This window comes from Notothenia coriiceps, unplaced genomic scaffold, assembly GCF_000735185.1.
Source record: "Notothenia coriiceps isolate Sejong01 unplaced genomic scaffold, NC01 NC01_scaffold00010804, whole genome shotgun sequence".
Taxonomy (NCBI): Eukaryota; Metazoa; Chordata; class Actinopteri; order Perciformes; family Nototheniidae; genus Notothenia; species Notothenia coriiceps.
In genome coordinates this window covers 1-14,850 of record NW_011343505.1, presented here as the reverse complement: position 1 = coordinate 14,850, position 14,850 = coordinate 1, and the positions used below count along the sequence as shown (strand labels likewise).

Sequence of the window (14,850 nt, the reverse complement as noted above, 5' to 3'; positions counted from 1 at the left end):
ACATGTCATCTTTCTAAGTGTGGAGTCTATTTTTATATAACATTACAAGACTGATTCTTATTATTACATTATATGCTTATTGTGCTCATGCGATTGCTATGACTATAGAATAAATAGACACAATCACTAATACCAGGTTCTGATGGGTTAGATACCAACGAGGGGAATAGTCAGAAGAAAGTTTAGCTTGCAATATTGAAAGTAGCAAGGTCGAGTGCAGAGACTGAGAGAACACAAAGAGGTAGTCAGAACAGCACATTGAACCGGCCTTCACTTTGTATGGGAGCCATGCTCCCCCGCAAAGCTAGGAAGCAACATTATGGTTTCCCACTATATCTGAAGAAACGTTAGAGAAAACAAATGAGTATGATGGTGCCAGAGTAGGGAGGGACTACCACAGGCCGGCCGAATGCTGATTGGAGGATCGTGTTGCCAAGAGACTCTATCTGAGTCTGCGCACCAACCAAAGAGAACCAAGTCTAAACCGCGGTATCTCTTCAGCTAGTCTTGACCAATCATAAATGTATGGTCAACGCCCTGTGTAATAAAATGTATTGTCGCACGAGGTTCGAGGCTCTTGACGGATTTGGTGGTTACAGATTACAGTTTAGCTGCCTGTGATTCCCAAAGACGTGATGAGTCCTTGGCCAAGTAATATATATATTTTGCTCTCTTTACAATAAATAGTTAAACTTAGAAGTTGTCTGTCTTTTCTGGAATTCTGAACCCAATACAGTGCAGACGCTTTTCTGCTTGCTCTTGCCTCCTGTCAAGGAGTGAACTCTGAGGCATGAACTCAATTGCACGACTCAAAACTCAGACTCGGATAGCGTTTCAAAATAAGGACTTTACTGGGATTTGCACAGTAATGAAAACAAGGAAAACAAAAACACTCTTTCGACGAAAACTATAACAGTGATCAGTAACATAGATCCGTGAGAAGTCCGTGAGGTAAGCAGGAATGTAGGTCATAGAGAGACAACAAACTGACAATGAACAGGAGGGAGCTAACACAATATATACACAGGTAAAGGGGACACAGGTGGAAACCATCAGGGCGGGGAAAATAATTAAGGACGCAGGAGACAGAAGGGGGCGGGGAGCGTGGAGGCCTGAAATGAGAGGGAGAATTAATTAAGGGAATAAACATAAAGCACAGGACAAAGGGACATGACAAAACTAACATAAAGAATAAACTTTCACTATAAGTTTCTTAGACATGACAGGGTCCACCTACTAGCTTTTCCAGAGCATCTTATAATCTATATTGTAAACCATGCTGCTATATAAAAATACACAACACGTCTCTAGTTCCTTCCTCCCACTGTACAAAAGTGTAGCCAAACTATAAGGAATTGGACATTTTTCCGATGGTCCATTATTCGAATAGTCTGAAAATACTCAGTGTATTTCCTTTGTTAGTCTGATTGTTAATGCTTACGCATGAGGAGTGAGAGAGTTTATGGTAAGGGAAAGTCTTTGGGTAAGGGTAAGAATATCATAGTAAGCCAATCAAAAGCAAGATTAAGGTTGGTCATGCCGCCATTCTGCAAAATAATTCAACATGTGTGTATTTTCAGAGCAATGGGCCTTCGGAGCAATGGACAGGGTAACGGATAAATTGGATTTTGGTCCAATAGAAAATGTTCTATTGGACTTTTTGGGGTTGTTCCTCTACATAAAATAGTTCCTACATTATTGTGCCACATAGACTGTATAGGTTGATTATCAAAGTAATTATCACAAGTTAGATAATGGACTAAGTAAATGATACAGTAAAAATATTAATGTTTAGAGTTGCATAAATATTAATATATCTATATAAGTGAATATAAGTATACATATTACTGTTGTTGTCTCCTCCTGTGTTAACCAGCATGTGTTTGGTATTGTCCAGGTGTCCATCATTGATCTCCGGGTTTATCCCCAGTAGATGGCACATCAGAGCGTACACGTCAACCAGGTCGATGGGATCTACCACCCTGTTTTTCTGAAAGTCAGGCCCCACCACCCTGAACAAGGCTTTCATTTCCATGGCTTCATTATCAAAGCCGTGGTCTCCTTTGACGTAGTGCAGAGGTAAAAACTAGATGGACAGAGAAATCACACATTCCATAAGAAACATAGTCATATAATAACTTTCATTGACTTTCTTTAAAATAGTAAAGTTTAATCCTTCTAGCACAGAAAGATTAAATACACTGTTGAACTCTGGACCCACTTAATATAGCAGGGGTATTCAACAAAAATTGAAAGAGGTCCATTCAGAGAAAATTTGCCTCAAGCAAAGGTCCGCAATATCATCATGTCTAACTTGCGTTATGAATAGGTGTGTATATATATTGAAGTAGCCTATTACCTGTATCAACGTCTGCATGTTAGTATTTCACTTTTCTTTGTGGCTGATGATGCTGACATAGGTATTTGCTTTATTTTGTCAAAAAGCTCTTCTTTTTGTTTTCCCTCAAGTAAGGTTTCAGCTACTGCACTCATGCACTCATTGACAGCCCCTCCATGAGTAAATGTTTTTGTGTCCTCTGAGGGAGCACTCATTAGCGCGTTGTTGGGCAGTGAATGAATGGGTCAAGATCCTGGTGAATTTATTATATTGGGCTCTGAGACTGCTTATTTTCAGTGACCTCAGTTCAGACTTGAGTGGGTATGTTTCCTCTAAAAAGCTCTGTTTTCACTGTCCACTTTTATCTTTTCATTAATGTGTACTTATTTCTCTCTCCCTGTATCGCTCACTCTTCTCTCCGTCTGTGTTTCTCTCCCTGTATCGCTAACTTGTCTCTCTATCTGTGTTTTTCTCCCTGTTTGTTGCTCACTTGTGTCTTCGTCTGCGTTGGTTGAAATAGAAGCGCCCGACAACATTAAAAATCCCTTAATAATTTATTGATTATAGTTCCGGGTCCGTATAGACCTGCGTCTGGGTCCCTATTCGGACCCCAGTCAGCATGTTAGTGACCTATGGATTTTAGGCCTAATGCACACAATTCTGCATTTCCTCACCCCATTGACAACGTATCCAGGGTCAGCGACGAGAATGATCGGCAGAAGTCGAGGATGGTTACCGTAGTGCAGTCTAGCTGGCATCTCCTCCTTTTTATACACATGAAGGTGAGGGTGACTTCCTTTCAGAGCCTTGTAGACCTTCTCCAGCATCCCCTCTTTAGGAAGCAGCATCCCAAGAGGACCATAATCCAACAGTTGGAACTGGATATCCTTGAAACTGAAGCCAGGGATTTTAGAGAGGATAATCTTATTAACTTGTCCATCCCGTAGAATTGTCGTCATCCCGTGGTCGGCAGTGATGATAATGTTGAGCCGTTCAGTAAGGCCATGTTCTTGGACCTTGTCCCGGATGTAGCCCACTGTACGGTCTACTTGCTGGATCATCTCACGGCGTTCTGGGGAATCTGGTCCAAATTCGTGCCCAATCAAATCTGGTTCTCCGAAGTACAAGGAGACAAAGTCCAGATCCTGTTGGTGGAACCATTCTCCAATCACCTTGTCAATGTTCAGCCTCCAATCGGTCTCATTTGAATGATCATAGGATCATAGAGAAAAGGTTCCACTTGACTAACCCTCACAGTCTCCCCTCTGTAGGTGCCTGCTGTTCCAGGGAAATGCAGAGAACCTGCTTTTAGACCCTGGAAGAATACAAAAACACAGTTACCTAGAAGAAGGAGCTCCTCAAAAAATTACACATGAAGCTGAAGATATAAAAACCAGGATGACAAGTAGCCTTTGAGATATGCAGGTAGAAAAGAGATGGAACTGAATTACCTGTCTCTGTGCGGTTATCCAGATGGGTAAGCTGCCGTTGTCCCAGTAGGAATCAACAAACTGAGTTTGGTAGTACTGCTTCTTCTCCTGAGTGGTAGTGTTGAACCACATGTTGTGGATTACTCCATGATTCTCAACATAACGTCCTGTTGGAAAGAGGAAATACATATGAAAGAGCAAGATGAAGAGAAGCAAGCCAAGGAAAATAACATTTAGATCCTATTATAGATTATTCATTTATATGATGGTACCAGTGGTGGCTGGTGCATTTTTCTCCAGGGGGGGCTCTACCAAAATGTAAGCAAACTTATACACTAACTCAAAAAATATCTCATATTACAACGCAGGGCTATATGGACTTCACTTCAATAGCACTTTATTAGGTCTGTTCGACCCCTCATAGCGCTTTACATACATACAAGTCATTCACTCATACAGAGCAGTGCCACTTGCTCTATGAAAGCTAACATTCATACACATTCAAACACCGTTGGCCATCGGGAGCAACTCAGGGTTCAGTATCTTGACCAAGGATACGTCGACTTGTTGACTAAACGGGCTGGTATCAAACCCGCAACCTTCTGGTCGAAAGCGACCACACCCCCTTGCAGCCACAGTCTCCTCATGATCTGAACCATAACTCTATTCAATCTATTTTTTGTGATGTTGGGTATCCATAAATCTTATGAATATTTAACAAACAAAATAACACATGCTGCATGCATGCAGTTTCCTGATGATCTAAATCTGTGGAGGTTTTTTAAATTTAGAGGGGGATACAACAGCCAATTTAATTTTGATACCGAAGATGTCGTGTATCCATTACCCTCTCATATATTTGATTGTTAATATCTTCTGAAAAAAGTGAATTAAACATCCTATCAACAAGGTTAATAATTTGAGATGATTTTCAGAATACCTGTAAGCAGGGTGAAGTGTGCTGGGCTGGTGATGGTGAGGAAGGGTGGGGTGACGTATTCCGCCCTCACCCCGTCCCAGGCCATCTTATCCAATTTCGGGGTGTCCACGTCTTGGTCATAGTCCCAGCGGAAACCATCGAAGGAGACGAGCAGCAGCTTGTTTCTGGATACTGTAGCGTCTGGTGGTGGGATAGCAGCAGACAGAGAGCTGCCAGTGAGGCCGAGCACAGCGAGGCAGATCAGCAGCATTACAGAGGACTCACACACTGCACCACACTTCTGGTTATCTGCCTGAACGTGCCTGCCTTTTTAACCTTTTCTCTGTGATCTGTTTACAAACGGTTTTGAACATTGGAATCTATATGGTTCTATTACCTGAGCATCTGATCTGAAGAAAATCTGACAAAAGAAGAGGTGTCCTCCACCCATAAGATAAACCATCTTATCTTATCTTATCAACTCATAAATAAATCACATCAACATATACTGTCTTGGGTTGTAGGTTTATGACTACAGTAAACAGCAGAGGGTCACTACAATGGATCACATGCACCAAACTGTTTCACTAATCCTGATTTGAATGTGCTCTCAGACCTCAGGTTCAGTTAATCTGGTCTGGACAGGATGGCATTATACATATTGCCTTTTGTTCACTGTTTGTTCACACACCAACATTTCTGTATTTCAGGTTATTCAAGATTCACAGATCCACAATAGCTTCACCATAGTTTTGGCAATGAAAATACATTTGAAGTCCCATGCTCCTTCAACAATGCAATATACAATAAACCTAAGGCATAAATGACAAAATAAATAAAAAAAGGTGAAAGAAATTTAAATAACATAAAGTGCAAGTAAAATGCATGAATAAGTAAACACTGTGTTGTGTCTAGTCAAATGTGTTAGTTTTGTTTATGTATTTTGTCTGTCATATCCTGTTTTATTTTGTACTTACCTCTTGTCTTTCATTTCAGGCCCTGTTTTCTTCCTCCCCCTGTGTGTATTTCCCAACATCATCAGTGTCTGCCCCGCCCCTGATTGTTTCCACCTGTTCCCACTCACCTCATGTTTAAATAGTCCTGTCTCTGTCCTGTGTCAGTTTGTCTTGTTTGTTTCCCCGAATGGTCCTGCCAAGCCTCTGCAAAGAAAGGATTGCTTTCTCTCATGTCAGGTTTTGTTATGTTTGTTTATTTTGTTAGGCTTAAGTTTTTATTACGTCCTCTTTTTGTTACGTTTGTTTTTTCCTCCTTGTGAGCGCCTTTAATTTCCACCACCTACTCTATTAAAAGGGATTACCTGAACTGTATACATAAATATACATTTTTTTTATATTCAAGACTTTGTCTCTGGGTCGTGCATTTGGGTTCATCAGTTTGTGTCGAGATCCTGGCAGACTGTACACAAATACATGAAAAAGAAGAAGGATACAATAAAAAACAAGACATTAAACTCTGGGTATTTAAAAAATATATGAACACATTTAGATTGTAAATGGACTTGCAAAGAGTATAATCTGAATGTTTTTTTCATATGATTTTGTTAGACAAGGAAATAACGTGATATGCAGGACAAAGATGATGTTGCAGTGTACATTTTTTCCAATTAGTCAAGTTTCCAAACAACAACTGACACAAACCTGGGGGGTATACTACGAAGCAGGATTTTCGCTTAGCCGGCTAAATTCAGGGAAAACTCCGGCTTTCCGGGCCTACGAAGCTGGTTCTCTTTTTAGCAGGCTAGATCTCCATGGTAATTTATGATTAGCGGCTAACCTGGTCCCGACCAGGTTAGGTTGCAGGCTAAGAGATCAACTCAGTGAAAGCACTGCCTGCTGACCAATCAGAGCTCCGTGTGCGGAGCGGGGTGCGGAGTTTAACACTAGAACCGCCAACGGGTACATTTTACACGCAGCTGTTTTTTGATTGTATGTAACTTTTTTTCAATAACATATTAAAGTCTCCCAGTCCGTGACTTTTCCTGAAAGTGTGTTATGTAGCACCCTCTGTTGTTAAAAATTGTNCGGCGTTCTGGAGAATTTGGTCCATATTTGTGCCCAATCAAATCTGGTTCTCCGAAGTACAAGGAGACAAAATCCAGATCCTGTTGGTGGAACCATTCTGAGAATGGTTCCACCAACAGGATCTGGATTTTGTCTCCTTGTACTTCGGAGAACCAGATTTGATTGGGCACAAATATGGACCAAATTCTCCAGAACGCCGTGAGATGGTCCAGCAAGTAGACCGTACAGTGGGCTACATCCGGGACAAAATCCAAGAACATGGCCTTACTGACCGGCTCAACATTATCATCACTGCCGACCACGGGATGACTACAGTTTTAAGAGGTGGAACCTTTGAGGAGATCACCCTCTCTAAGATCCCTGGATTCAGCTTCAAAGATGTCAAATTCCACCTGGTGGATTATGGTCCTGCTGGGATGCTGCTTCCTAAAGAGGGGATGCTGGAGAAGGTCTACCAGGCTCTGAAAGGAAGCCACCCTCACCTTCATGTGTACAAAAAGGAGGAGATGCCAGCTAGACTGCACTACGGTAACCATCCTCGGCTCTTGCCCATCATCCTCTTTGCTGATCCTGGATATGTAATCAATGGGGTAAGAGAGCTGAGAACCTATTCACTGTCACCATGCTGTCATTAGATAAGTCTTGCTCATTCCAAGGCCTACTTCCACATATTCTTACTATTTCAGATAGTAAGAATATCAAAATGTACTATATAATGTTCTTGTCTTTCTCCATACAGTTTTTCCCTGTGCAGTTCCACAAAGGAGAACATGGCTTTGACAATCAAGTGATGGACATGAAGCCTTTTTTCAGGGTGGTGGGACCTGATTTCAAGACAAACGTGGTGTTCCGGTCTTTTGAGACAGTCGATGTGTACCCACTGATGTGCCATCTACTGGGGATAAACCCAGAAGTCAATGATGGACACCTGGACAATACCAAAGACATGATGGTCCCCAACAAAAAAAACAGTAAGAAACGTTGTGGTTTGACATTCTAGATATCAATAACTTTTTGGTTTATCTCACATTTTGCTTGTGAAACTTACTGATCAGCATCTAACCATGATGGTCTCTTCCTCAAATCAAGGTATGTTGCTCTTAACTGACCCTACAAATTGGTGGCTTTGCTGCTGACTTGAGATGACAATGAGTTTCAAAACGTCTTTCTATGCAACACACACTGCGCAAGATTCACGATGGTGTCCCTTTTGGTGCAGGCCGTCACGCCATCAAACATGTTTCTAACTGACTTTTCGTCACCCTAACAGTAATCATTTTGAAAGAACAGAGGTCACTGGTGTAATTCCCCCACTGGTTGGCCAAAAAACTAAAATAGTGTGTTTCTTTTAGCAACAACAAAACAACTAAACAGTGCTACATTTTTGAGATAGTCAATGGAAAACACTACACTATATCAGCTTGGAGTGTCAGGTTTATTGTGTTGCATGTATGAAGACATTACAAGACAATAATACAGGTAGATACATTTTTTAATTACATGTAATGGAACAGCTCAGTTCAAGATGAGCAAGCTCTTATCCCAAAGAAACAATTTGGTGTAGATCTGATTGTTAATAATAAAGGGAAACAGTTTTTCTAGAAGACAAGAGGTGTTTTAAACATTATACCAGGTGTTACAGTTACTATGAAAATGAAAGATCGATCCTGTAATACAGTTGGTCTGTTTCGTGTTTCTGCACTCATCATTGCAGTTCGTCTTCCATCCAATGCAACATTGGTACATTTTTTATGAAAGCCATATAAAACCAACTGCATCCTTATCTCTGTTCTCTACTGACTCCAAAAAGTAGTTAACAGTCAGAATCTGTTTGTCATTTCTCTAACATGCACTTTGCTTTTCATTTGTTGTACTCTCATCTTAGTGCAAGCTACAGAGACACCTTAAATCAGATTATTTTATAAGCATGGAAGATAATAAAAAGGATTAAGGACTATCAGATCTCATATTTCACTTGTTGCAATTGTTTTATGGAATGTGCTGTTGGGTGTGCCAGTAAGTAGGCCTGGTAACTGGCTGGGAACTTGGGCTGGGTTTAAGTCCCCAAACGGACCAAGTACAGAGTGTGGACTAGTACTTTGAGCGTTGCCAGTTCACCACCTGGGCACTGCCAAGGTGCCCTTGAGCAGAGCAGCGGTCCCCCACACTGCATATATGAACTGCACTTGGTGGCCATGGGTCAGGCAGGTCTTTAAAATATCTTAAATAATAATAACTAAAAGTTTCACTGCACTTGCCATTTTTATTTTACAAAGTAAGATGGAGCACACGCAGTACTGCATCACAGAAGCAGTATTACATCTATAGTAGAGATCAACATGAAAAAAGATGACATCAATTTGAACTGTTGTCTAATTTCTCTAGAAAAACAATATCATCAAAATCATTTTAAAGACATTTGATCCCATAATCTCTACACATAATGACTTTCAGTAACAAACTGATAAGGAACAGATGATAGCCATATGATGGACTTTTGACTTGACCTGACACTGTAAATCATCACCAATAAGATTACGATAGCAGATAGAGCAGCTATGTACTGTACAACACAAGATAAGCTACAGATGAATAAGAGATGCTAATGTTCATCATGATAGCCCTTGGGTGACCATATTGACCGGGTCATGGCATTATCACTCAGATGTAATGAAAATACTTATTAGTAAATAAAAATGTTGTATTAAATTATGGAATACTTTTTATTTTTACATTAAAAATCTTGAAAAACTGACCCTTTCTGACATTCATAGAACAAACACAAACAGAGAGGGATTGTATCTTCTCCGTTTGTGTTTGTTCTTTGAATGATCCTCCCCAGTGTTGATTGAATGAACTATGAGAGTGCATTTCGACTACTTATGTGACACTGAATGTATCTGTACACAACCACTGAAGGGTTAGGGCTATGGAAACCTGTTGGCATGGTTCGTAAAACTGCAATCAAGAACACACAGCTTGTGAAAGTGCAAAATCCAGATCAATAAATATGTGAAGGAGATAAGTAGGGAATATTCCAATGGCACCAATCTCACGTTTTAGTGCAAACTGTCCCTCCTTGCCTTGAAACAAATAGGAACGTCAGCCACTTGGTCAACAAATTTGAACCTGTACATTGGGTGAAGGCATTTGACCGCTTTGAAATAAATACAAAGAAGAAATGAAAGTGAACTAGTTTATTTATGGAGGTAAGAACCACATTCAATTATTAGTTCAATTGTGAAACTATGACTGTGGACTTGTCCATTTTAATCTCTGATAACTGACCTTTGAGCTAGCTCTCCAAGTCTGCACTTGCACAACACCTTGTCTGTGTTTTAGTGTGTTTTTTCAAGATGGTTAACTTTTTTTAAAACAATATTTTTGCTCTCTGTCTCCACATCAAGAACTGAATGCCCTGTCTCAAGTGGTTGTCGGTTTATCTGCAGTGACCGTTTTTCTCGCACTGGTGTTCATAATGACCACTTCCTATGCTGGGTGTAAAAGGAATCGAGTAGAAAGGAGGTAACATGCTGTCATTATACCATGAAAATGCATTATAATTTACTTGTTGCCCTCTCCTGGCCAAGTCCCCCTTATTCCTTATAACGATGCAACTTGACAATGTGTATTCAACTTGTCAGGTTAATCATATTACGGATTAAACACTCTGTACAGACACATTTTACATCCTTTTCAGATTGCAGACATTCCTTATTCCATGTTATCTCTCACTCCACCTCTCTGTGGTCTTTTCTTTCTTTCTCAGTTTCAACATGGAACATGCAGCTGGGTACATTGGGGAAGAAAAGACAGACATCAAGCAGAGGAGTTTTTAAAAATTAAGACTGATTTTGTTTTTTTCTAATATTCTTTCTTATTCAATCCACATCCTTCCATTAATGACAGAAGCACTTCTCTATCAAAGGTAATCGTCACTAAATATTACCATGGAGTGGATGACATGTACTTGATTTGATGGAAGAACTTTTTACAATTTTTTCATGAATGACAAAATATAGCAAATCTATCCCAAGACTGTCACTGTGTATATTTGAATGGGGATCACAATAAAAATGCAGATTAGAAATATAGAGAAATGTTTTAAGTTTAGCCTTTTTGAGTGCTTTGCCGTCGACTTTCATTCATTGTGAATTCTTTATGATGGCTTTATCCTTTTTTTTAACATCATCTTGGCCAAAAGCTACAGTTAACACCTTATATTACAAATATAAATGTACATTTGTGTGGTTCTTATTTTATCCTTTTATTAATACAGTAAATTACCATACAATTAAAATCCTATGATTGAATGATGATCCGAACCTATTCTCTGGTGATTGTGATAGCATTATTCTGCCTTGAGACATGACCCTCCTGTCTTCTTCAAAATAGTATCCTTATTATTACTCCGTGTTTGTTTTTTATTAGTATACATGTTGTATTTTTACAAGGTGTTTTAGCCCGTTTTATTATGAAGTCATATAGTATAGAGCTGTAAATAAGGAAGATACATTCGGCTTGGTAGTAGTTTTCCTTACGTGGCAAAAAGGAAATACAGTTTAAAGTGGAAGCTGTCATACTTCCATTGTTTTAGGTGTGAATAAAACATTTATGTTGTCCTCTATTGGAGCCAATATTTTCACAAATATTTTCACATTAGTTGAATTCAGCTACAAACTCACAAATTAAAAGAACACTTGCTATACCAAATCATGTGTGTGTTTAATGCATATTTGTTCAAACTCTACTTAATAACAGAGAGACTAAGGACTTAAGTGCCAAATATTGGAGGCATTAACTGTAATGCATTTGTGTACTGTATGTCTACTCTTTGGCTGTCTGTAATTGTGTTGGGTGTTGAAAAATACAGACATTGTTTCAATTGAAAGCCTCTACCTTGGGAAACAGCAGTTTTAAAGAAGGAAGAAAGGAGGTTGAGAATAATTTTAAATTGTAATGAATGTTGAATATAACATTTTAAAGATTCTAATAAATCAGTTTTATATTTGTTTCAAGTCAAAAAATTAATAAATCCAATCATAAAAGGAACTTTACTGGAACAGCTTTTTCCGGTTTACGGTCAAAGTTTAAGAATTATTCTCAGATATCTATTCTTCAAAGACAAACATTAACCCTGTCATATCACTGCACTTTGCTAATAAAAAGGTATAAAATATATCATTATAGGTTGATAAGGGCTGCAATCAATACCACAAGGATTGATTAGAATGTGTCCGGACATTTCAAGATAATTCAAGTCATATTTCAGTAAGACTAGACGGATGGATATTCTGAGACTAAACTGACCCTGCTGAAGAAAGGTTACAGTTGACCAGTGGATTTTCAGGTGAAAGTCCTCCGTCATGCTGCTGCTCTGCCTTGCTGTCCTCTGCCTTGGTGCTAGCTCTCCCTTTGCTGCTGCACCACACCAAGGCTCCACCAACCCCACCAGAAACAAGCTGCTGCTCATCTCCTTCGACGGCTTCCGCTGGGACTATGACAGGGATGTTGAAACCCCTAACTTGGATAAGATGGCCCAGGATGGGGCGAAGGCACTCTATGCTACTCCACCCTTTGTGACCATTACCAGCCCTTCTCACTTCACAATGCTGACAGGTAAAAGAAACAGTTTAATGTGTTATTGTTTTTAAACTGTAGTAAGTCTGCCAAGACGTATCAATAGACTCCAAGTGTGTATGTAAATGCATAACAACTAATGTCATGCACATATTCTGTCAACTCACTGACAGGAAACTGTTTTGAAAAATATGTTCTCAATAGAGGTCTGTTAGATGTTGTATATTTGACCACTGTAAAAAAAAAAATTCATAACAGAGAAAGGTTTATCTTGAGTAATTAACAACCTGTTACCAAGTCTAGGATTGTTTTTCACAAACATGTGTTAATTTTGCTGGCATTGGTCATAGATTTAACGGCTTCAGGCCAGGGATTTTTTGAGATTTTCCCCCATAAAACCAGAATTAGATTCATAACTTGTGTCTACAAGGTTTAACAGAATGGGACAGAGAAAGGTGGTAATGCAGCAATTAAACAAAGGACCATGTATTGTTTTAACGGGGTTATGTTATCCAAACTCAAACATTTTAAAGCACAAAACAAAGTCCACCTTAGCCAGAGCCTCCTACTCTCTGCCACTATTAACTCCTCAGTTGCCTTTTTCTAACTAGTTGTGGAGATCAGCTCCAGGTTTTTGGCTCTCCACACCTGCTCACAATGCTCTTAATTAGCAGTGGGTGGAGTGAGTGTAGCAATTCCATTTGCAAAAGTCCCTGTAAATATATAAAACTCTCCATTCAAATGCAAACTTGTTCCGTTTTCTAGAATAAAATAAAATAAAATATAACCATGAAGTTGTTAACATCGATATGACAATATTAAACGTCCATCTTGTTTTTTGATGATGTGTGCCTGCTGTGAGAAAAAACTAAACAATAGCCAACTACTATAAGCACATCTACTGTAGATACTTTTCCAATGAGCTCTTATGAGTTGTTTTACACAGGCTTTATGAACGTGGACCACATTGAGATATATTCTTCATGGTCAAGGTTAGAATTGAAATGAAAAAATGAAATTTAATCTTAATGGTTGCTTTGCACTCAACCTCTTGTCCACACGTATTAATCCACATGAGTCCAAATTTGAATGATGATCGTATAAAAATATTTGACCCAAATACCAAATATATGTAATATATGCAGAACTAGTTAGGAATACACATGTATCACTGTGTATATCACATAACACCAAGAAACCCCACACAACTCAGTCAACATTTAAAAGTGGAAATGTGTTTCAAATCCCTTTTTGATTTAATATTATGTTTAACGATCAAAACTTTTGCACGTTAAGGCAGATGTTGTTAAATTCTGAATATGCACCTTAACTTACATGACCCGCGTTTCCCGGTCATGGTGGGTTGTTTCTGTTAATGAGGGAATGTTGTGTCACGGTAAATCTTGCGGCCGTAAAGTATTGTGGGACAGCATTTTCTCCTTTCCTTTCCAAAAGAATGGTCCAGTGTATCCTGAGCTAAAGGAGATTATGAATGAAAGCTTGTAACGTCCTTTCCTATCATCTAGAGCAGGATTTCTCATTGTATGGTATCGGGCGATACTGATTCCGGCGATCGGCCCCAAAATTGGCGATCGGAGCATCCCTAGGTGATAGATATGATTATACAGTGCATACACATAAAAACATTCAAAACAAGCAGTGCTTTTACATATAACCCATTAGAACACTGAACGTGTTCGCTCTATTAGCCTACAAATAATACATATAATATATAATAATAGTTGATAAAAGATGCAAAAATAGACAAGAAACAACATATTTAAACTTGCCCGCCGACACTGACTCACTGCCGAGTTGCCAGTTTTGGCGCTCTATCAAGCACTACATGGCGAATGTGCTCTTGGACGGGTAGATACATGGTGGGATAGTCTAAAAAATAATATGTTATCATGTGCATGCTCATGAATATGGACATTTACTTCTCAATTTATATCGCTAAATTGGAGCATTTAAATTGGAGCCATAGCTTAGCTCTCCATTTCATGCTTAGCAAGTGTTTTTGGATAAAAAAATGTATCGATTTCTCATAAGAAAAGAACCGGGTGAACAGAAAGAAAGCGTGAGAAACGAGGGAAAGGAGGATTTGGCTTTGAAGCATCCAACAACCGCAAATCAAGAGAAAGATGCTGGAGATGGGGTTTATGGGCAGACATCAGGAGTTCCGCTAAAAAAGAAAGGTACGAGCTGTACAAGACGAGCATAGAACATTTCAGGAAAAGTGGACAGAGGATTTTTATTTGTCCTCCACAAATCGAACCCTTTGTGCTTAATATGCAAAGAAACCCGCACTGGTTTCAAGCAAAGTAATTTGGATTAGCATTTCCAAACTACGCATTCAAAATTCAATGAAACTTACGCTCCAGGGAAGTGAAATCAGGAGAAAAAAAATAGAGCAGCTTTCTTCTCATCTTTCTGGACAACAAAGGCTCATACACAGGACAACTAACCTCTTAAGCCCTGAGCCTGCTTTTCAGGTTTCAGGCTCGAAAATGCCACTAACACAGCAAAGACTTTATCTTC

The 14,850-nt window shown here is 39.3% G+C and overlaps 2 protein-coding genes across 2 annotated transcripts; one reads left to right on the top strand and one right to left on the bottom strand.

Moving 5' to 3' along the window:
• Nucleotides 1–1,848: 1,848 nt before the first annotated feature.
• LOC104946228 (ectonucleotide pyrophosphatase/phosphodiesterase family member 7-like) lies at nt 1,849–4,958 on the bottom strand (the record flags this gene model as incomplete). The annotated part of the gene is given in 5 exon segments (XM_010772011.1): nt 1,849–2,086; nt 3,013–3,564; nt 3,567–3,653; nt 3,790–3,935; nt 4,709–4,958. Coding segments are annotated over 5 exon segments (1,273 nt in total), but the record flags the coding sequence as incomplete, so codon positions are not given.
• Nucleotides 4,959–5,873: 915 nt separating this feature from the next.
• LOC104946227 (ectonucleotide pyrophosphatase/phosphodiesterase family member 7-like) lies at nt 5,874–12,348 on the top strand (the record flags this gene model as incomplete). Its single annotated transcript, XM_010772010.1, has 4 exons — nt 5,874–5,880; nt 6,832–7,319; nt 7,469–7,700; nt 12,166–12,348. Coding segments are annotated over exons 1-4 (910 nt in total), but the record flags the coding sequence as incomplete, so codon positions are not given.
• Nucleotides 12,349–14,850: the final 2,502 nt, after the last annotated feature.